This window comes from Fringilla coelebs, assembly GCF_963513975.1.
Source record: "Fringilla coelebs genome assembly, chromosome: 4".
NCBI lineage: Eukaryota > Metazoa > Chordata > Aves > Passeriformes > Fringillidae > Fringilla > Fringilla coelebs.
Window position 1 is genome coordinate 43,946,903 of NC_140032.1, and position 24,358 is coordinate 43,971,260.

The 24,358-nt window shown below is 40.3% G+C and overlaps 1 protein-coding gene across 1 annotated transcript in view; it reads left to right on the plus strand.

Moving 5' to 3' along the window:
• The first annotated feature begins 1,239 nt into the window (after positions 1–1,239).
• Positions 1,240–24,358, plus strand: part of GATB (glutamyl-tRNA amidotransferase subunit B) — a 42,418-nt gene continuing 19,299 nt past the window's right edge. The window contains exons 1-5 of the mRNA XM_084204055.1: positions 1,240–1,431; positions 3,354–3,504; positions 17,235–17,348; positions 20,433–20,631; positions 21,602–21,724. Of these exons, the coding sequence (XP_084060181.1) occupies positions 1,265–1,431; positions 3,354–3,504; positions 17,235–17,348; positions 20,433–20,631; positions 21,602–21,724 (754 nt within the window). The 5' untranslated portion in view covers positions 1,240–1,264. The remainder of the gene's footprint in view (positions 1,432–3,353; positions 3,505–17,234; positions 17,349–20,432; positions 20,632–21,601; positions 21,725–24,358) is intronic.

Here is a 24,358-nt window from a genome sequence, read left to right on the forward strand (position 1 = left end):
TTTCATTGGCTCAAAGACTGCTACACAGGGAATTATATTATATATTATATTAATGTGTGAAGAAGTTTCCTACAGGAGAGAAGGAAAAAGGCCACTCCAATGCTGTTTCCATCTCCACAACATGTACAAGATGACCTGTGGTCAGTTCTTGACTATTGGGAAGGAATTTTAACTTGGTCACTCTTTGTTGTACAAGGGGACGATATTTCCCAAGAAAAGGAATGTGACAAACTAATTTTAAAAAGATATATGGTATAAGTAACTATACATCAGTGTCTGCTGAAAGGATCTCTCAACTGGTTCTTATAGAGCGCTTCTAGGTAATATAAAATATATAAATATATAAAGTATATAAATAAAAATATAAAACATTTTATATCATATAAATTTAAAGTATCAGAAAATTAGAGCTAGGAAACATGGTTCATAAGACGTTTTCTTGGGTAAATTATCTTCTGCATGGAACCATTCAGGACCTCCTAATGGATCTTGGGAATACAAGAAGTGGTAAAGGTTGCAGGATACTTTTGAGTGCCTGTGTGCACCAGTCTCCTCTGCTGGAGGCGCTCAGCCTCACTGGTGCGTGTGTCTGACACTCGCAGTGTGTGACTGACAGTCGCGGTGTGTCACTGACACTCGTGGTGTGTCACTGGCCAGCCTCTGGTGGCAGCCGCTGCCTCAGTGCGCAGATGACACAAGCAACTACAGCTCACATTCATTCCCGTTTAAGCACCACAGGCCGGCGGCTTGGGAGAGAATGCCATTAACTCTGTTACCTCCGCTGCGTAAACACGGAAGATGTTTGCAGACGCCCTGGACAAGGCTCTTTATTCCCACAGAGCACCCCCAGGCCCAGACGAGCCTGAACCTTGCTGCCCTACTGGGAGAAGTCAAGCTCCAGAGCTCAGCCGCGTGGTACTGCAGCATTTGATGCCCACGGCTTGCAAACGGCCGCCGACAAAACGGCAGCGGGTTTTGTAAAAGCGCGAGCCCAGAAGAAAACCACATCCAAAGCACTCTGAGGACCTGAGCCACTTAAGGCGTTTTAGACAGCAGCCAAGCAGCGACGGCACCGCTCGTTCCAGCATTCCCGGGATAACCAGAGGACCTGCGGGCCCAGCTCCCGCCGGCGGGGCGGGGCCGGCGCCAGGCCAGCGGCCTGACGGGAGTTGTAGTCCGTCCGCACAGCCCGCACTCCGCGCAGCCATCTCGGACTGCACTTCCCAGGGGGCGCTGCGGGCGCCTGGTCGCCGCTAGCGGGGCAATGGCGGCCCTGGTGGCCGTGGCGGCGCGGGGTTGCGGCGGGGTCTGGCGCCGGGCGCGGCAGCGCAGCGCGGGGCAGCCGGGGCCCGGGCCCGGCCCTTTCCCCCGCGGGCAGCGGGCTGTCGCCTGTAACGCGAGAGCCGGGGCGGTGCCGGCGGGGAAGAGCGGGTACGGTGCCGGGACGGCGCGGGGAGAAGGGCCGGTGGAGCTGGTTCTGCCCTGGAGCCCGGGTCCGGGGCTCCAGGCTTGGGCACGGCAGCGGCAGCGGCGGGGCCCGGTGTACATTGCGGCGTGTGAGCGGTGTGAGGCAGTGGTGCAGGCAGCGCCTGCTCAGCAGCACGCTTATCCCGCAGCCCCCCCGGAGCGCGGTGGGTGATTGCCGCGGCGGCGGGGCCGTGACCCTCCGGCACGCCGGGCTGCCATGAGAGCCCGCAGCTCGGGCGGCCCGAGCGCTCCCGTGTGCCGAGAAACCACAGCGAGCGCTGCTCCGGCTTTCGTGAGCGCGTTTTTCGGGGTTAATCTAGCCCAGAAGAGGCTTTCTTTGCCAGTGGAGTATTGTGAGATACGGGCGGTGTGCCTGAAGCAGAGCGGTTTATTTCTGCTGCAGCGGAAAGTCACGGCCTGAACAAGTTCTGTTCTCTGGTGTCCCACGAGGGTGTGCACAGCTGATCACTTCAAGAAAGTTGTGCGGACAGCGGCAGAAGCGTGCTGCTGATTCTTTAGAGACACAGATAAACATAATCCTTGAACGAACACGGCAAGAAGCTCCAGGTGCCTCATCAGTGCTGTCAATAGGATTGAAGGACTGACTGGTGCACGTACCTTTATCTCTAAATGTACGCCAGCACACTGATTTGGCAAAACCTGCTGTAATTTTTAATGCCATGATATGGCAGAAAGGCATTTCTCAAGAATGCAGGAAAAAATGGAATAAATTTCCCTCCAAAATGTAAAAGAAAGCCCACATTATTTCTCAAACCTTGAAGCATTTGTATGATCAGCTGAAAATACTGAAGAATAATACTATTTCAATTAAAGAAATTCTATTAGCTCCTTTAAATATCTGAACCTTAATCTTTCATGATAATATTCTTCTTCCTAAAGCATCAATGTAAGTGGCATCTGGATCACTAGTTGGGTGTTTGTAGGGATGTCCTCAGCTGTTGGAGGACAGATGGAGAACTAAAATCTTGGCAATGTAGAACGTTCACCTTTGGAAGGAACACTGTACTTGATATATTTGTTTGATGTTTTTCCATAGCTTGCTTGTCTCCTATATCTATCTGGGTACTCATACTGCTGAAGTGTTCTGCCACAGAAATGTGATTTCATCAGTGAAATATTATTTGTGCCACTTCATTTGTACAAGGCCAGATAATTACTTACAGAAACTGTCAAGCAATTCATACTGTAAAGGTGACCTTTTTCTCTTGTCCATATAAAGGTTATGGATGTGAGAATTGCAATTACTTTTTAGATGATATGGAGAAGCTTTATTCTGCAGAATACATTCAGAGAACAGCAGCTCTCTAGTTGAAATGATGATTTCTCTATTACCAGATTACTAATGTTTATGCTAATATTCTACTAACGCTGCTCTGGAGAGCCACCTTTCCCAGCATGCAAGTGTCTATCTGACAGAGAATACATAATTTATTATGCCACCTGTCTGTTGGAGATTTATCAAACTACCTGAGAAGTAATTCATATTTATGATGATTTGGGGATTTTCACAAGGCACCAAATTAGGGTTCATCCAGCATGCAAGTGTGCCTCATTAATTTCTCTGAGATTTCTCATGTAAGGAAAAGTTAAAAGTTTTAAACCATTACATTTTTTATTACATTTTTTTTTGCATATAATGAACACTGCCATATATTCCCCGTAGCCTCTGTTCTCCAGTATCACAGCACAGCTTTTTCTATTACAGTGTAGATGTATTTGAAACATTGTTTACAATTTTTTTACAATTACAGTTTAATTTTTTTTCCATAAATTAAGCGTTCCGGATTCTTCTGTTTTTAGGTTGCCACAGTTTTTAACATCATCCGTATTTAAATTGTTTCTCCCTTCTCCTCTTTCCTTTTCAGCCTTCCTCCATGGGTACCAGTTGTGGGTCTGGAAATTCATGCACAGATCAGTTCCAACTCAAAACTCTTCTCTGGTTCCCAAGTCCAGTTTGCAGCACCTCCCAACTCTTTGGTATCTTTCTTTGATGCCTCTTTACCAGGAACTTTACCAGTAAGTTAAGCTGCAATTTCATTTATGCCAGGATTAAAGTCAGACAATTTTGCATTTGCTTCTAATATTTTATTCTTCCCACAATTTGACTAAAGTCATATATATGACTACTTTTCCTTACTTTTATAATTTGTTTGTTTCATAACATTAGTGCCTAGAACTGTTTCTTTTCAATTTCCTCACTCCCTAGTTACTTCCTCAGATATTTTATGTCCACTCAAAGGAGAAAAATCAGGAGTGTCTCTTCAACATAGTGAATGGGCTGTGGTATTTCTTTGAGGCCAGGGTGGGTGTGTTTGCTTAGTATGCCACACAGGAAATTCCTTAAATATGAGAGATGCCTAAAGCCCAGTGAGAGAAGAACATCTTAGATTTCTGAGTGGCCGTTTGATGTTATTTTGCCATGTGTTTGTTTATGTAGCTGTCATTTGCCATTTGGAATGTCTCACTGAGGAGTTACTTTGCTTCCTGAGCAGAAAGTCTCCAATTTAGGAGTGTCAACCATTCCTATTTCCAGAGCAAAGTAATTATTAAAAAAAAAAATAATGTGTGTGAGACATAGGGGATTAATAGGTCAGAATAACTAGCTAGCACATAGCAATAAGGTTTATTAGTGAAAACTTAATAAGTGTTTGAATTCACAGCTTAATTATAACTGTGATGGCTATGACAGTACTGCTGTGGAATTCTCTGAGTATCTAACAAGTTTAATTTAAAAATAAAAGTTAAAAAATCATAACATAAGCTCTTACAATACAGTGAAAATAAATATTTAATAGACTTAGCATTGCCACATGCAGCAACTCTGCAGAGACTAAGATGGGGTCTGATTATTTAAAGCAGAAATGTTTCACTGACTATATTCATTAAAGTGCAGATTTGAATTCCAGTTATAGAAATGTATTTTTAAATCTAGTTGAAGCTTTTCATCGCCATAAAACAGCCTCAGATAATCTAAAATTGAGACCTAATTTGTGGCTGGATTTCTAGGGTCTTGATAAATGTCATGATCCTTAAAAGGAAAAATTAAGTTGTTATTATTATTTTATTTTTATTTCTGTATTTGCAAAGGTATTGAAAACTAAGGAAGCAAAGTTTAGATGCTGATAAAATTGGGACTTTGCTCTGGTTGCAGTGGCAATTCAGAGCTGAGTTTCAGATCTAACTGTATGGAAATTCTGAAAACCTCCTGGAGATAATGGGAATCTTATGCAATAATTTGGTTTTAGAAGAGTCTAGCTAGACTTAAAGGCAGAAAATTAGTTCCTTTCATTTGGGGGCAGGGCTAGGTTAGTCAGAAAATCCAAAAGAGTTCAAGATTCTGGTTTTGGATCTTCTATTTAACCTTCTGTTAATGCACAGAAATTCTCTTAGATTGTCTAACGCTTATCTTCAGTCAAGTAGAAAAGCTGTTCTTGAGTGAACAAAAATGAATATTTATGAGTAGGTTAATTTTTCTCTACATTACTGTATTTATCAAGGGTTCAATGTATGTGTGTGTGTCTTTTTTCTTTATTAATGAGGCTTTAAAATGAGACTTGGTATATGACCTTTGTAAGAAGACCCCAGTACCTGTGGGCTTTGCTAAAGAAAATAACTGCACCTGAGAAGAAAAAATCCAGAATGGTTAGGTTAAGTTTAAAGTAGTGATGCTATGTTAGGTTCTACTAGCTGCTTTTATCTAGACAAAGAGAGGAAAGATTTTTCTTACTGTAGTACTGGTGAAAACAGAGTTGAAAGTGGATGTTACAAAAGACGCATTCCTGCATGTTAGAATGGGATGCAAAATCCAGTCAGTAGTTATAGCTCTATTTTCCCGTTGTGTGTGCTACTGCTGAGACCAGCATTTATTCTAGAATCAGATGGGCTTGTTTTCTCTGTGTAAATTTGTACATGGCAATAGTATCTGAAGCAGAATTGAATTTTGGTAAATTTTGAGAGATGGAAGGTCATTTTTGAAAATTCAGAGTATTTGTAGAATGAAAACAAACCAACAAAAGCCATTTTAATAAATGTTTGGTTATTGATTAATGAGAGTACATAGAAGATAGATATTTGGCCTTTCATTTGGACTCCATTTTGTTGAAAAATGAATAAAAATACCAGCAAATTTTTTATACAGTGGTGGTGCTGAGTCTAGAATAGAATGACTTGTTTTAACCTGAGAACTATAGGAACAGTTTTCAGTGTCACAAGGATTTAAATTTACTGTGTGACAACGAGATGGCTGTGATAGAGAACTGTCCTAGCATTTGCTCCTTCACAGTGGGACCAGAAATGGTGGTGCTGAAGGGAGCTTTTCAGGTGGCTGTGCATTTCTGGGTCACAGTAAGTGTTGGTATAAGCTTTTGCTGTGCTCTATACAGGAGAGGTGAAACTAAAAGAATGTGTTTAGTCCTCCTCCTGCTTTCCTTTTTATATTTGCTTCCTGTAAGGTTAATACAGCTTATTTTATCCTTCTGCTGCAACTAGGCCTTGGGAGGGTCATCACAGTGGAAGTGGCATGGCCATTTCACTGTGTTGTTCTCATAAAGCACCTCTGAGACACAGCTACAGGCAAGAGGAGCTTTGCAGGTGCCCTCCTATTTGTCATGAGGCAGAAAAAAATTATTATAGAATCATAGAATATTGAGATGGTTTGAGTGCCAGGGGCCTTACAGCTCATCTGGTTCCAGCCCCCCTGCCATGGGGAGGGACTCCTTCCATTAGACCAGGCTGCTCAGCTCTCCATCCAGCATGGCCTTGAACACTTCCAGGGATGGGGCAGCCACAGCTTCTCTGGGCAGCCTGTGCCTCAACACCCTCACAGTAAGGAATTTCTTTGTAACATCTAATCTAAACCTACCCTGTGTCAATTTAAAACCATGTCCTGTCATTACAAGCCCTTGTAAAAATGTCCTTCTGGCTCTCTTGTAGGCCCTCTTTAGGTACTTGAAAGTGCTGTAAGGTCTCTCTGGAGTTTTCTCAATGCTGAACAACCTCAACTCTCTCAGCCTCTCTTCATAGGAGAGGTGTTCCAGCCCTCTGGTCATCTTCATGGCCCTCCTCAGACCCTCTTCAGTAGGTGCCTGTCCCTCTTATGTTGGGGGTCCCAGAGCAGGATGCAGCACTGCAGGTGGGACCTCACAAGAGTGGAGTAGAGGGGCAGAATCCTCTCCCTTGCCCTGCTGCCCACGCTGCTTTGGATGTAGCCCAGACATGGTTTGCTTTCTAGACTACAGGTGTGCTTTGCTCGCTCATGCTGAGCATTTCCTCAGCCAGCATCCCCAAGTGCTTCTCCTTGAGGCTGCTGTCAATCCATTCTCTGCCCAGCCTCTATCGGTGCTTGGGATTGCCCCATCCAGGTGCAGGACTTTGCACTTGACCATGTTGGACTTCATGAGGTTTGCACAGGCACACTTCTCAAGCCTGCCCAGGTCTCTCTGGATGGCATCCCTGCCCTGCAGTGTGTTGGCCACACCACACAGCTTGCTGTCATCAGTGAACTTGCTGAGAATGCACCTGATCCCCCCTGTCCCTGTCACTGACAAAGACATTGAACAGCTCTGGTCCCAGCTGAGACCACCTAACACTGCTTGTCACTGGTCTCCACTTGGACGTTGAACAGATGACCACAGCTCTTTTAGTGCCACCACCCAGCCAATTCCTTGTCCACTGACAGTTCAGGACTATATCTGACTACATACATTTCATTTTGTGTAATTAAATTTGCAAAAGCCTAGGGTTTTTACCTTGGGAATAGACTTGGCAATGATCTTGGCTTGGTATCTTCAGAAGACCTATTCTATACATGGTAGCAGATAGTGCATTACACCTTCAAACTGGACTAAAATTCTTTTGAGGATCCATAAACGTGGTTGCCCTCCTAATCTGGTTTAGGCTCTGAAAATTCTGAGAGGCTTTAGAAAGGTTTTTAAAGCTAAAACTGGGCTCACAGAAAAAGAATCTATGATTATCTATTTTCGTGATGGAGGTGGCTGACTAAAAGTTAATTATAGCTCAGCCACAGAAATAAGATAGTAGATCTAGCAGCTAAAGGCTGAAACCTTTTTGTCGGTGCTTAGTCTTTGTCGCACATTTTACATTTGTTTCTGGCATGACTGAAGTGAAACCATGATCCTATTGTAGGCAATCCTTTGTAGGTAAGTGTATAAAGAAATAATCTAGGATTTACATATCCAAAGTTTAAATTAATAAGATTTGAATAAATATTACCCCTACAGTCCTAAATATTTTGAATTTTTTATCTTCTCATGCATTTAATTTCACTCTCCTCTTAGTGTGAACAGCATCTGTTTTATCTTCTTATTTTTACAACAGACTTTTCAGAAACACTTGGGGCAAGCAGATCACTCCTTTTCATGGAAGAGAGCAGTGCTAGCTAGCAGTGCTCTCAGCCCTTGTTCCTTCTGGCATGACAGCTCTGGCCCCCTCAGCTCCAAGCTCGGGCTTGTGCGAAGCTGGCAGGCTCGGAAGCTCTGCAGTTGCCAGCGCAGCACTGGGAGCACCTGGATCCGGCTGTTGCCTTGCCGTGCTGGGCTGCTGAGGGGCTGCCCAGGCACATCAGGGCTAATACCCAGTTTGGGATTATAGAGGGTGCTTCCGTCTGTTCTTGGCAGTGGCAGGTACCCAGTGTTTCTCCAGATGTTTTGGGTGATGGATTACCAGACTTAAATAACATCTAGAATTCATCAGAATATACAAGATTTATCTGATGCATTTGCTTTCAAAGGCTCTGAGAGGTTTATATGAGGTTTTGGTGGATCTGTCTGTCAGCCATTCATACTAGAACAGAAACAGCATTTGAGACCAGAGTTTATACTTTACAGCTTGAAACTAGATTTTTTTTTTGTATCCTGTGCCTGTTAAATCTGATGATTGCAACAGCTGCTTTACCAACTTGTGATTTCAGTTTTGTTTTGACATTCCTGCTGGCATGCATGTGAATTTACTCCCTTCTTCTACTACTTTGTTTTGAAAAAAAGCCTGCTTCTTAGCTTGACTTTTGATAACTACAGTTTTAATTGCATTTTTCATGGGGAATTGAACAATCTTCTGATCTTTGTATGGATTTTTTTTAGCTTCCATTACATACATCTTCTTCTTTTCTTTGAAACTATATGATGGCTAGGTTTTTGTATCCATGAGCTCTCCTCTTAAAATAAATTAGTGGCAATGCCTCATGGAAAAAGTGAGTTCATGCTTGTTTTAAGCCATTTACCTATGTCTAGGTTCATTTAAACCCCTCATTACTTATTTCACTAAAACTGTAGTAATTGTATTTAGGAGAAAAAAGAGGACTTTTCTTTTTAATAGAATTTGGTGGTACCTTTCTGTTGCAATCCTTTCTTTCCTGGTAATATTTGGATTTGTAGCATGCATTGTATGGTCAGTGCCTGGGAGTCTTTTCTTGCTCACACAGTCCCAGCTTGCTGGGCTTGCAGTCCAGAAAGCTTCTATAAAGAAAATCCCAAATAATTTAGAAAAAGACTAGAGGAGTGAATTAGGCTTTTAAACCATTGCTCTCTGAGGATGCTTTTGTGGTTCACAGACCCTTAAATGTCCAAGTTCATGCTGAATTAAAGCCTGCCTACCAAATTTCAAACTATTAATCAGTTTAAAGCTGTTGTACTGGTCAAAAGGAGCCTTTGAAAGATGATTAGATGGTGGCTTCAGGTGACTCAGGACTGGGTTATCTTGCAGGTTGTTTCTCATTCTGTTTCCTTGTGCTCCATAGGATCATTAACAGCCCCAAGGTTACCTTTGTACCAAACTCCTTCACTGGGGTCTGAGAAATGTTGTATTTCCTCCATTACTGCAGCTGCTTAGCTCAACTTTTTATCATACTTGGGCCATATTTTTCTGGAGACTCTCTGCTCTTGTGTATTGAAGTATTTTGTGACATTTGTTGCTCTTCTTTCAACTTTGAAGATGTCTCTTGTAACTTTTGCTATGTCTCGTATATTTGTGAGTATTTTTGACCCTGATTCTGGGTGTTTTAATCTTTTTGTTAAAGCTAACAATTCAGGTTGAGCTGTCTCCTTAGCACCTCAGTAAGTGTTGAACTCTCTGTTTGTTCTTGGTGGCTTTACCGTTGGTCCTTAACAGGTCCCTGTGGCTGATGCAAACTTGCCTGTTAGAATAGCATTGAGTTGATACATCTTGTTATCTATTTCAGTAGATCCTTCAGTGCATCAATGATGCTGCCTGTGTATTTTCTCTTACCTCCTTTTCTGTTGTTTCTTTTTAATCTCTTTACCTTTTGTTTTACACATGTTTTTTTCGACTTCTAAGTGGGGGAAGAGGAGTTGCCAGTATCTTGTTTCCTTTCTTTCACGCAGTCCAATTACTGCAGTTATTCTGCCATCTTGGACACTGCTGAACAGCACAACCACTGCATGATGTGTCTGTGTCCCCTCTTTCTGAATTCATTTGGAAATTGCTGTTGAAATGCACATAAGCTTTCTGCAGTAGCTTTTCTCAGTGGGTGGGAATTTCTTTAAGTTGGACCTGAGAGGGGATTTATTGTTGCAAATTTCTATTACCTCTGTTATACTATACATAGTGTGTGTGTGTGTGTGTGTGTGTATTTATATATATAGTATAATATATGACTAATATATACTATGCGCTATAGGTGTTCTGGCATCCTTTAGTTTTTGATGTGATTTCATTTCCTCACAGTATGTAGACAGTCTGTTTCCAGGTGACTCCATCTGAGGAAATCCAAGGTGGCATGTTAGCAGTGCTCTCTTATGCAAAGGTTTCGTGGTTGTACCAATTTCTTGGCATTTTAACTTTGCAAACAGACCTCTTGCTACTTCATTCTTCTTCTCAGCAATTGTTTAGTTCAAGAGTTTTTCATTAAAAGGTGTTTAGGAAGCATTGTCTGACAGTAATGACAGATAATTGTAGACTGGGTCTTTGTTATCTTATGGTTAGCTGTCTGCTGAGTAATGTTGCATAACTGTCAGGTTTTTGTATTTTGTTTGAAAAATATCTTGGTGCAATTAGGCTGTAATCAGTTCCTGGGGTAAAATTAATTTCTTTGTGTTCTCTCTGATTATCAGTCACCTTAAATATGACTGTATTTGATTTTGAGATTATTATGTAAACTTCTGCAAGTGATTTTTATTAGTTATATACACAGATTTTGCCAGAAGGACTATTGTTTTCTATACAAAAATGCTTGTTTTGCAGTTTTGCTGCCAAGTTCAGCCAAATTTTACTCCAAAATATTTTAGGCTTGTAGAGGGTTGTTATGACTGTATTAGCAAGCATATGAAGAAGAAGTTATTGATTTAGTCTCCCCACTGATCTCAGGTTTTTTTGGGCTGCTGCTCTTCAGATACTTGTGACACTTTATACTCATTTTGGGATGTTTGATGAAATAAGGAGAAGATGGGGGAGTCACAGGAGAGAGAGTTTTGGGGTCACTGCTTAGGTAAAACAAACTAGGGATATTACTTAAAGGAAATTAGTCTCTGTTGGTTCTGCTATTGCAGAACAAGTTTGTTAAAGGCAAGTAATTTCTGTTTGCTCCCTTAGAATTTCTTACAAATAATTTCTTAATAGTTCTTTGCAAGACTTGTTGCATTATGTTGCCTATTGTTTTCTGAAATTAATATAATTTTTAATCTATGTGTAAAAGACCACTTCTGGTTTACTTCTAATTTGTATATTGTGCTCTCTTAAGGGATCTGGGTCAGCCTGCAGGGAAAGATGGCTGAGAACAAATAAGCATGTTTTGGGAGATAGCTGTTTTGGAGAAAAGAGGATGGGGGAAGTCTGAGCAAAGGCTGAGAGTTTAGTGTGGGTTTGGTGTGGGCTCTCAGACACACAAAAATTGCAAGGAGCAGAGGGCAGATAGCCAAGACTTTGAAATAATAGAAAATGACAGTAAATGGGGATCAAGGGTCAGAATTTGTTACAACTCAGAAAACCACAGAGCTGGCTCTCACCAAGCCTATGAGCGAAGGAACATCTGCAAGGAAAAACATGGTATGAGTTGGTTTACACACTATTTTGTCCTAAATGCTCAGAGTGTCTTTATTTAAGAAATTAAACAGTCTGTGTTGTGTTGAAGAAGGCAGATGATATTCACATTCAAAAGCCTTTTTTTTTTCTGGAACTCAGTGTAGGAAGAAAGGTCTCCTTTAAGGAGATGGTTCTCCTTAAACATGTTATTGCCTTTGAATTTGATCATAGCCTGTAACTCAAGTTTTAGCCATTGCACTGTGCAATGTCTCCTGCCTCCAGCAGCAGTGAAGTGTTACTAGTTGATTTTCCCACATTAAAGATTCCCTGGATCAGATAGCATTAGCAGTGATTTAAATTCCAGCTGGCATTAGAGAAGGAGCATCCTTTTATGACAGGTCAAAAAACGTGATGTGGCAGATGCAGAAGACTAGTGTCAGCAAGGAGAGCGTGGATGTTGGAGAGGTCCTGGACTTCTTTATGGGAACACCCCATATGCACAGCATTTGGTTATGAATTTCATGAACCAGTGTATCACCATTGCATTGTCCTGTCTTTTCTGTGAGTTCTCCTGCTTGGAACTGGGCCTGCAGGGTAGAATTTTATTTGTTTTTAGATGCTGCTGATGGGATCAAAGATATGATCTGGATTGGCTGCTTCCGAGAAAACAAATTTATTCTATTGAGACCATTGAGCACTTTACCCACACAGTGGTCTGAATGGATTTTTCCTTCTGTGTTTCTTCTGGCAACTCCTGTTGGGCTGAGAAACCTTAAATTCTGTCATTACTGAAATATCTTTGTTCCTGGTGTTACATTCCATTTTTCTTGCTCCCAGGGGTCAGCATTTTTCCCTGCTGCTGCTGCATTTTTCTGGTCATCACTGACACTGGAAGATGCTTCCTCCATCCTAAGCCTTGTGATAAAAGTTCTTCAGCTTTGAGAAAGTGTGCCCTCTTATTCTGTTGCAGTAGTGTGTTTGGGAGCTGGGTACTTTTTGATAGCAGAACTGCCTAGTTTTTAGGTATGACTGGAATCATTGTGTGCTGCATCACCACAAGCCAATTTTGCCACTAGACAAGGTTAGCAATGATACGTTTTGTATAGCAATGTATGGGTTTGGTACCAGACTGTGGAAAGGTAAATTTACAAAGTGTATTAAGTATGTTTAATGCTCCTCATAGCCTTTGCTGTTGCAGCTTCTGAGTTGCCATTTTGTTCTCTTAAGCTGGAATCTCTTTTGATAATGCTAAGATCTCAATTTAAAATGTCTGGTGCTTCTTCCCCTTCTGTCTTGCCCCTTTCCTTAGAGATAAGAATATAATGCTCATACTGGGGCAGCAAACATTCTGTGAAGTAGATGCTGGAATAAGTGCAGAGGACAGTAAACTGAAGTTTTAAAAATTTTCCCTGAAATTTTAAAATTTCAGAGACCTCAGGTTTTGGAATGTGTGGTTTTTGAACAGCTAAGAAATGACAGGGCTTAAGTTGTCTTGTTTTTTAAATTTTACTTCGTCCTTCGGGGCACAAAGCCTGATTGTAACCCACTGAAATGATTTTGGGAAGTGGTCAGTGCTTGATTTATTGTACCTCCATTCTGTACATGCATAGCTCCAGTTGGTCCCTTCTCTGTGTGTGGGAAGATGCCAAGGCAGAATGCTGCAGAGCAGTAAGTACTCATCTGCAGTGTCAGACTGAACAGCCTCAGTTACACTGGGACTAAGTACATATAAGGGTATTCTATTTTGAAGTTTAACTTATGATTGCACTTCAAAGAACCATTTATTGCAGCAATTTGGTACTTTTAACACAGCTAGAATAGTAAGACTGGGTATATCCATTAGTAGAAGCAAATAAAAATCAGAGTGAGATGAAATAGGAGTACTTGAAAATGTGATTAGATATATCTGTTGAGGTTTCTAAAGATTGGTGTCTGGTCTACAGAGAGCTGGCTGAGTACATTGTACTACTTCCTTCTTTCAGATATTATTTTGAATGAAAAGGAGCTAAAATTAAATATTTCTTAGATAAACAGTCCTGTAGTTAATCTGATTAATGCTGATTTTTTCATGATTGTAAGTAGGACTGAAGGTCTTAAGATAGCCAGTGAATATGAAATCTACTTTATTAAAATGTGTGACCTAGAATCAAAAACTTCACAAATTTCTGGGGAATTATTTTGATTTTACCATTTTTAGTACAAGGAATATTTTCTTCTGTAAGATAGGCTTCCTGGGTACAAACGTTATTTCAGACATTATTGGTAAGAGGTAGCAAAAATAAACTTTTTCCAGGAGAGTTATTTAGATATTTCTTCTTTTTTCCCCAATTATCCTATATAATACTCATTAGCAAAACAAGAAGCTGCATACCTACCCTCTTTAAAATCTAAACATGGTAATTTACTAAATATAGAAACATATATTTTTATGTAAAAGGGTGCCAACTTTCTTTAATATATTAATATAAGGACTAAACCTATTGTTAAAGAAAAATCTATTAGAAAATTGCTTTTGGTGGGAATTTGTGCTGTCGAAGGTATTGTGTATAGTTTTGAATACCTATTGAATATTGTATTTAAAACTAAGGTCTTGACCAAAGTGAACTTGCAAATAAAGATAAATTCTTAAAAGGAGTCTTTCCACTTGTGGTCTAGATGTAAAGAATAGACAAGTAGCAGAAAAAGAGAGATCTTGGTTGGACTGTTCTTTCATTCCTTTAGTGCTCAGTTACCATGGTGCTGTAGCAGGAGACCAAAGCTAGAAGGGAAATGGTGCTGGTGTTGTGATGCCATTGTTAAGGTTTTTCATGAGTTTCCAATACAAACAATTTACATTTTCTTTTGTGATAGCTCTGTAGGATTTTTTTCAAATACTAGGAGGGATGCTTCCCATTTAGAAGAGTATATTGAAGTAGTCTTTATAGACTATTGTGTTTTGTCCATAGCTACTACAGGAACTACGCAGCTTGCTTTCAAGGCCAGCAGTTTGCTAACATAGCAGACAGGCAGCTTGTCAGTTCAAGCCAGTAATTTAAATCTTTGGTGCTAGTCAAAGCTGTCAACTTAATAACAGTTTACTGCATAAACAAGCTGGAGGGCTTACTCTAGGTCATTAATATGGGAAGTTTCACGTACTGAATTGATGTTTATCACTGCAGATTATTTGAAAAGCAAGGCTTGTTTGAAGGAAAGGTAGTAGTGCTGTGTGCTTACAGCCTTGGTCATGGCAGTGGGTACTAAAAGTCACTTCAGACATGAAGCAGTTAGAAGCATTAGATAAGTTTTGATTTTTGAAGAAGAGGGTCATCTGGTTGGGTTTGGACTGTGTTTTCTTAAAGGCACACAGGGCAGAGGAAGCAGATTGGCACGGTAGCCATCTCAGTGTGCCGCAGCAGGAAGGATGTGCTTTGCAAGGCCTTCTCTCACCACTGAGATGGGTGAAGGAATGGCACGGGAAGTTCAAGTTGGCAGGGGAAGTTGAGTGAGTAATGGTGCATATACAGTGATTTGGCTACTATGATCCAGTACACTGGGGACACGCACACATCAGAGTCATCTAAATGCTTGGTAATACTACATAAAAAATAATCAGTACTTCATGTTTTTATGCCTCTTTTTCCCCAGAGCCGCCAAAATGTTTCATCAGCAGTAGAGCAAAAGATCTCTCTGGTTTAAGTAGTGTATATATGGGGATTATTTTTTTCACCTCAAAACAGTGTTATCCCTTAGGGCAATGAGTAAGATACATACTCTCCTGTTTGAAGTAAAAATTGAAGAGCAATGAAGTGCTATGAAGCTTTCAGTGACTGTGACTCGGGAGTTGGATTTTGTCTTGTTCGCTGATTGCAGTCAGTCACAACCCCTGCACCGTCAGGAATTGTAGCAAGATACTGGCTCACTGCTTTGAAGCTGTGATGTTTTGAGTCTACCAGTCCTTATGGAGGCTTAATGGGTTTCTGGTGGCCAGTTATATTAAAGGACTGACTGGCAAGGTCCTCACTAATTTGTAAAGCTGAACAGGATTGTGCCATAAGGGTTTAGTAAGAGGAAATTTGCCTGTGTATTTATAAATATGAAGATATTTTAAACATTGAACAGTTTGACTACCACTGTTACAGAATTCCTTAAGCAGTAAAAAAAAAAGTGTCCATACTGTCTGGAAGCATTTAATTATTGAAAACAGGAGCATCTACTATATAATGAACTGCAGTTATGCTGCTAAAATAAATTCATATTTTGTAGTTATCAATTTTCTTTAGATTAGAGTCAGGACTAATTGCATGCATTTTGCTGTGGATTGATATTTCAAAGAGAGATTGTTCTTCCTTTTTTCTTGTCTGGAATTTGCTTTATGTATCTCTTAAATTTTTTAATAAGTAAAATATGCCTGAACAGATGATGTGTTCTAGTTAGCCATATATAGCTACACTAAAGATCAAAAGTTCCCTTGTTAAATGTCTTAAATATTTAATTTCTTTTCTGTATAAGCAATTTTAAAGTTTTTGTTACAAAAAGAGTCGCCCATATCCTCTCTTACTATTTTGATTTTTTAAAACTAAATGAATAAAATAAAGAGATTTGTTTTCTGGCTGAAGATGTGGGATGATGGGAAATGTACAGCTGCTTCATATGTTTTCAGAAATCAGGCTGGAGAATATAAAAAGTAAATACTGTCAGAAACATGGAAGAAAACATTATTTAAGCCTTTTATGTTCTGGTCAATGCAGATGAAGTCATGTACATTCTTTACATAATGTGCTCCTTTAATGGTCCTGCTGGAAATAGACTTCTTGGCAGCTGTACAGTGCAGAACAAGATGGATAAAGTTCTGTTCCTGTTTCAAAATGCTGTAAGTGTGAGCTTGTCAGAATTGTAGTAAGACAAATTCAGTCTTTTTTCCTTTTCAGTTCCATCCATTTGATGTTAGTTAAACAAACTGTTAAATTAATGAGAGCACATCTGAAAAAAAACATCATTTGTCAGTAGCTTTTGGAGTGAAATCCTCTGGATCCCGACCCTGCTGAGGAGATGGAAGGGTGTAGTGCTGAGAATGATGAATCCATGGTGAAAAACTGCATTTAACTCCTTTGTTTCTTTGTGAAGACCTTGCTGGATCTTTAGATCTCATGGCATTCTGTAAAAACCTTTATCGCATGGGTTTCTTAGGTGCTGGAAACGTGTACTTGTAGCCATGGGATCAGTTGTTGTCTTTTGGTTTCTGTTTTAGCAAAGATGTAAGTGTGCATTATTTCATCCTGGTTAAGGAGAGCATTAAAATCTATGGTATGTGTATATACTCATAAATTCACTGTGGTTCTGTGGTTACAGGTGTTCTGAAGTGTTCTACTGTAACAGCACTGCAGTCCCTAATGCAAATCCCCTGTGTTTCAAATTCCTGGTAGGAGCTGACAGCTGGTTACAAGTCAGTTATCATGTGCTGTGATTTGTCTCCTGTGCCCTGAAAAGATTCAAAAGCACTGAATGTTTGCAAAAGTAGCAAGCCAGAGCAGTGCTCACCTCCATATGTGGTATGACAAAGTGACTGAATAGCTTGTATTTTCATGGTAAAGCCTTGCAGATTTATAGCTGCCGCAACTTTAATGATGAATAAGAGCTACCCACACAAAGAAAGAGATCTAATGATGACTGAAGGCAAGTGAAATTGAATATATGCTCCTTATACGGCAGTGTGTGGGAGACACATTTGTAACATACTGAGTATCTGAGCAAAACCATGTGTCATGTTTCCTTAGGTTCTCAACAGGAGATGTGTAGAAGCAGCAGTGATGACAGGCCTGGCTCTCAACTGCAGCATAAACAAGAAGTCCTTGTTTGACAGAAAACACTACTTCTATGCAGATCTGCCTGTAAGTATGCAGTATGGCTGGTCCTTCCTGGGCTCTGGGAAGGACAAGTCTGCAGTACAGATGGCAGTAGGGGAGGAGTGCAGAGATGCTGCTTCTGTTTTCAGTCAGTGCTCTGCTCACCCCAGCAGGATGCTGCACTGTGCCCTGATGGAATAGGCAGCTGTACCCTTGTGCTCACTGGTTGAATATGATTGCTCTGATTGCTGACTCCTTGCTTAGCTGCACAATTCCAGTAGCCTAATGTAATTGGATTGGGAGCTGGAGCTGCTTTGTCCCTTAAGTTGTCCATTCCTGGTGTTTTGTACTAATTGTCTGTTAGGATAAAAGCAATTTGATAAAAGTCCTTCATTTAAAGTGAATGTATAACTAACACAGGCTCCAGTGGAATAAACACAATAGGATCTTTTTTGTGTGTGCTTAGGGACCTAAAAATATTTAATTTCCCTTCAAAACTTTCCCAGTTGTGGTTCCAATAAATGAAAAAACAAGTGAGGAATTTAGTCTTTGCAGTGTGGTTTGTTGGTAGATTTCATGTGTACAAGGTGCCACTGGAAGTCAGATGTATTTTGCTGCAATTGATATGGATTTAGAAATACTGAAATAGTTTAAGAACCTGACTTCTGTCCTTGCAACAAGATGCAGCAGTGTTTGAGCCTTTTTTTCTCTCTAATGACATTAAACCTTTCTAATTTTTAACTTATTTTTGCATGAGCTTATTTCTACTGAATGTTCAGTTTGACACTAATCTGTCAAAGAGAGAAAGCCATTTTTAGTTTTTTTGGTTTTGGGGTGAAGATCTGATGACATGAAAATAAAAATATGTGGGTTTATTTTATTTGAGAAAGGTCAGGCATGTTAGCTTATCCTCTCTTTAGGTGAGGAGTCTCACCTAAACTGAACATCCAGACATCCAGAGAAGCAGAGTGGGAGACCTCTCTAATCCCAGACAAATCTGTAGAGGTGCTTTATTAACCAAATTACTTTCTTTCCCACTCTTGTTCAGGTATTGAAAATATTTTGAAGTTGCAAAAAACATTTTCAAATCCAATTGCTTCCCTCCTTAGAAAGAGAATTGTATTATAGTTGTCCAGTGGAGACCTGGATCTCAGAAGAGATTTCTGTTTTATTTTTTTCTAGGTTGTGAACTTGTGGCTCTTCTGTGAAGTTGCTATAATTTTTATTTGGTTTCTGGGGATAGCTTTGCAAATATTTGTAAGCTATTAAGAGGCCCTTTTATTGAGAGTTGTGCAGTGACCTGCTGGGAATGTGAAAAGCAAACTTAGCAGTTTGAATTGCCAGTACTTTTTTTAAACATGTAGAACTATCTTAAAGCCCACTTCAAGACCTGAAGGGGAAAAAGGTGAAATAGCAGGAAATAAATATGACTTTGGAAATTCCTTTGCACATCATGAAGGAACATCAAAAACATCACAGACAAATTGTTTGCAATTTACTTTTAGTGCTTACTCTGTTAAACTGAAATCACTCTCATGTTCGTGTGGTGTCTGCTGCTATCAGTCTGCTGATAGCAGATTTATGGGTGAATTTGGGTGAATGTTGTCCCGGGAAAGAATCCACATCCATGTGTCCAGAAGAAGAGTTGAGGTGGAAGAAACTGTTGGGCCCTGAAGACATGAATTACAGGGTCCTCTGGTTACATAAGCATGGAGATTTGGTCAGGGAGATGCTGACATGTTTTATTAGTTGGAAACACATGTAATTCTGGCTTTTAACTGACTGACTTCTGCAGTTTAAGCACTGACAATAAACTGCTCGACCTGCATTTCATAGTGAACAGTCTAGTCAGGAATCCTGTAATAAGATGCAGATTTTAGGCTAATGAGCTGAATGGAACAGATAAATCCAGCTCTTAGGGTCATTTGACAATGGGATTATTGTTAGCCCTGAAAACGGGGCTTTGGATGGGAAATGGGATTCATATTATTTATTGTCACTCAATATTTCAGACTGTAAAAAAAATTATTTTAATGAGAACTTCTAGGAGATGAGAAGAGCCTGTGATTAGCATGGGCTGCAGAGAGTCAGTTATTTTCTTTTTCTTACAGTGATTATGTCTAGTAGGTCATGCACTTCACTGCATATATAAATTGGGGTGTTGACAGGGCCAGACCACTGTTCTCCATTCCAGTGCCCTGGAATTCACCATCCCTACATTTTGGTGTACGCTCATCGTCCCTGCGAAACATGCAAATACTCCTCCCAAATAATTTGTGTCTGGCAGACTTTTTTTTTAAATTTTCACCACCAGTGCCATAGGCAGGTGAGGAAGGAGAAAGCAAAGGGGACCCCATCTTAGCTGTCATTGACTCACTTCTCTATTTTTACATCTTTGCAGTTATTCGAATACCTTGTCACTGGCAGCCACAGTTTTGGCCAGCAGTTTCCCCTTTGAGTGGAGTCCCAGGCATGAGGTGTCATTTATCAGCCGTGTGCCTTGTGTGGGGTTGCAGTGTCTTATCTTTTAAATTGCTACATTAATGAAATAGAGCTTTCTCATTTTCTTGATTTCCACACCTCCACCCCTTTCCTCTCCTCCCCTCTAATGAGTACAATTTGGAACAGACAGAGGGGATATGCCGCCTGTTGGGAGGATGAGTGAGAGCCCCAGCTTGGGGATGGAAGTACAGTAACTGGTTTTGAACAACATGTAACTTGATCGTGGGACCACAGGCACGGAAGAATCTCTCCAGTCCATTTCCTGCCCCAGGGCAGTATCAGAGAAGTTTGTCACCCTTGGCAAGAGATTGTGCAGTTGATTATTGATAATTTCAGCATTAGTATGGTGTCGTATATTTGTCTGTTATTGCCAAGTCCTTGTATTTTTTCCAGACTTCCAGCTTCTCACTGTTATGTTGAATTCTAGACTCGTTTTCTAGCTTGCTTCCTTTCCATTTAAGCAAAGTTACTTTTGAATTTACATGTGCATTTATTCCCTCCTCTTATCTAGGTCACTCTGAAAGATGTTGCATTTTCAGTTTTGTTCTTAGTCAATTATATTTGCACTTGGTCTGCTTTCTGAAAAGTGAATGTTTCAGTTGCATATAAAGCTAATTTTATTGACAGGCTGGCTATCAAATCACTCAACAAAGAGTTCCTATTGCAGTGAATGGAAGTCTGTCATACAGTCTCTGCATAGACAACAAGATGAGCCAGATGGTGACCAAAACTGTGAGGATTAAACAAATTCAGTTGGAGCAAGACAGTGGAAAAAGTCTCCATGATGATACGAGGAGCCAAACCCTTGTGGACTTGAATAGGGCTGGTAGGCTTGGATTATTTTCCTATTTTTCTCCTCCTTTTGGGTTAAGATGAGTCTTTAAAGGTAAGTAGATGACAGGCAAAAAATAAAAACAGCTTTATGGTTTTAGCTTCGAAAAAATAATTAATGAAAATGACTGTTACACTGGAAACAGATGAATACTTGATTTTTTTAATGGCCAGTAAACCTTTCCTATTTGCTGTTGGTTGATGGCAATTGGCAGTAGCAAGTTAGAAATCTCTTGGCTCCAGTTTGCTCAAAACTGTGTCAGTCACAGAGCCACTCAGCTATTTAAGCTCTGTACTGTATGTGTCGTTAAAAAAAGTTAAATATTACAGATCTAGTGAATCAAGTTTGTGTATAGAAAGAGCAGCTGTTGGAATCTGTTGGTACATAAGTCAGACATTTTCCTTAATTATTAGTTTTGAAGAAATGTAGATTTCTCTCTTTTAATTTGGAAATTGTAAATGGAGTCATCCAAGGAGTGCACAACATGGGCAGCAGCCTGGCTGGCCTGGCCTAACTGGGGCAAAGTACTCTGGTGTCCATTAGAGCTGAGGGCTGTGGCTGCTCAGGTTCCTTGAAAGCTAGGTCCTGAAACTAAAAACTAGACTGCATCTGTTTACAGTTCTGCCTGCTCCAGAATTAGTTTAAGATAAATAAACTTGCATCTGGAACCCAACTGGCTTTAAATGAGAGTCCTTCTAGAGGAATGGGTCCTCCTGATCTGCATGTCATCGAAGGGAGGGGTTGTCTGCAGTTGTCAGTTACTTTAAAAAAATAGCACGAAAAGTTTTTCTAGCCATCTGCAGCTGGGCCCATTGTGACAGGTCCTAAATAATACATGGAGGTTTATGTGGTTTTTATATATTTTTTAAAGAAGTCCAAGTTCTTTTATGTGTTAGCCAGTTGCACTCTCATATGCCAAGATCAAAAGCTGTTGTTAAAAATCTCCTGTCTCTTTTCCTGGTAGGAGTTGGTCTCATGGAGGTTGTCATGGAGCCTGATATGTGCTGTGGGGAAGAAGCAGCTGCAGCAGTCAGAGAGCTTCAGCTCATTCTGCAAACGCTTGGGAGCAGCCAGGCAGTCATGGCAGGTACTGAGGGGAGAAAAGCATGTTCCCTTGTAATTCTCTGCATTTGTAGGAATTTTGCAGCTTCCAGTTATGTTGCTCTATGGTTGCTTACAATGCATTGCCCTTTCTAGTTGTTGTTTTACAATCCTCAGAGTCTGTCCTAAAGTCTGCCATGCTTATCGGCCTGCCTTGTCTGCAGAGCTTTGCCATTCTAGATGTTATGTTTCCTCACACAATAATTTTACAGGATAAAGCTAGGCAGGAAGAAACGTCCCCAGAGTTCTTGGGGTGCTTCTCCCCATCTCTCTATCGTGCTTGCCACAGCACTGCAGCACAGAAGATCTGTGGCAAGGGTCAATTGTAGGGTATGGAAGGGACAAAGTAGTGGGAGCATGGATCATCTCCTAAGCATCAGGTCTCAGCTAGTCATAACATTGATGTAGGCAGTAAACTTGTGCTGGTGTCATGGATGAGATGGAGTAAACAACAGCATGCACAGAAATGAGTGCTGGGGTTAATTTTAGCCAAGATTACCTGTCTTTCTGAGACCACTTCCTCTTGCAGGAAACATTGCTTCTGGCACCAGCTCTTTCTGAAATTTTAAGGCCCCAATTTACACAATAGATGATGTGCAGAAGCATAGCCTGCATTCAGCCTCCTCACTGGTGATTTTGTCTCATTAATTGTAAGATTCAGATCATGCCTTTTTTCCTCAGTCCTAATGTTACCAAAATTTACAACCAGCACATGGTTACAGGTAGCATATAGCAGACATCTGCTTAAGAATTTAAAAGTGGTTTCAGGCATTCATCCCCTTCACACACATCCACAATTAGCAGCTGCTTATTAGTGTTCACAGTGTAAGCTATATTTTTGCCTGTGACAGTTGGCCTCACTGTCTGGCAACAAATTCAGTCCATTATACAAGTGGATATCTCCTGGAAAACTGAGTCAGAGTGGTCTATGCGTCACACAATAAATGGGATAGAATAAATTTTGGCTGCTGATGCAACTTTAATTTAATGTAGCGGGAAATAATAATAGCTGGGCATTATCTCTTTCTCTGAATCTTTTCTCACACAAGTGTCCCACATGTCAAATAAGGCACAGTTGTCAGTATTAAGCAGCCAGTTTGGATGCTTCTTCAGGGGCCTTTGTGGGCATACATATATACAATCATTTTTCACTACTGAATTTGGCCCTAAGATTGCCATTGGAATTGCATTGTGGTATCTTTTATTGCAGGGAGATTTCTGACTTTATATGAGAACCCCAGTATTGGAAATATTTCTCTTCCAGGAAAGGTAGCTATAAAAGTATGTGGGTTTTTATTTTTCTTTCTAAGTGAAGGTTTTAGGGGCTTTTGCATGTCCAGTGAAGACATGTGCCCAGTTTTATCAGATGTTATTTCATTAGCAACAAACAGATGAAAAGATGCTTTCATTGTAAAGTGAAAGAAAAGTAAGCTGGGCTTAAAGAAAAAAGCTCTTTTTTGGTTTGTTTGTTTGGTTGGTTGGTTGGTTGGCTTGCTTTTTGTTTGTTTGTGGGGTTTTTTTGTTTGTTTGTGTGTTTTTTGTTTTTTGTTTTTTTCTTTTAGGAACTTTTGCAGCCTGGGTCTTTTGCTTATGCCTGATTAAATTCATTGTCTGGTCACACCGATACCTACATCCAAGTAGAAACAGGTCACGTCTCAAATGAAGCAAGGGCACGACAAGGCTATTCCTTGTTTGGAACAAGGCTTACCCCAAAGAGGGAGCACATGCAAAACACTTCCCTTGAAAAAGATGTTGGGTCATTTCAGCATCTTTGTCTCATTTACATGTCTGGCAAGGCTCTGTGAAGACAGAGGAAATTAGTGTGCTGTCATCCAGCCTGCTTTTACAAATTGTACCAAGGCTTCATCAGTCAATATAAATCTATTGACCAGAAGGGATTCTGAAGCTGTAGCATCTTCACAGTTTTAACTCTGAGCCATTTTGCACTCTCATTTATAATTCTATAATATTATAATGTATCCAATCAGTAGGCATTTGTTTCTTTTTATCTGTATTTAAAATTTAAAAAATGAATTTAAAATAAAACACATGGAAAGGCTGCAGATGCTCAATGTGTAATATGGGAAAAATAATGTTTCTTAACATTCCAGGATATAATACAACCTCTCCCTTTTGTGTATTCCCAGCAGCAGATAACTGTAGCAAGGCTTTTCTTCTCGGAAGAGATGTCTTTAGAGGGACAATACTTAGAAAGATACAATTATTATATCCTTGTGGTTGAGTCACTAAAAATTTTTAAGGACATTGATCCATTTTGGACTGAGAGTGCATGAGATGCTTTTATATAAAACTTTGTACAGTTTTTGGCAGCCAGGGACATTTTGGGGGGGGGGGTAAGATTGCAATTTCCTGAAGGAGAGGAAGAAAATTACAAAAAAATCCACTGCTGCTCACATTTTGTCCTTGAGCTGTAAATTTCCAAGTACACCTTAGTAAATCTGTTCAACATAACCTTAAGTTCTTGTGTTCCATGCTAGGGTAGTATATATCCATCAAATTGTAATTCCAGAAGGTATTTTTGTGCTGCTTTGAGAGGAATGGAAGCTCACAATCCACCACTTTGCTTGTCTAATTCTGCCCTTTATTTAAGATCTGTGAA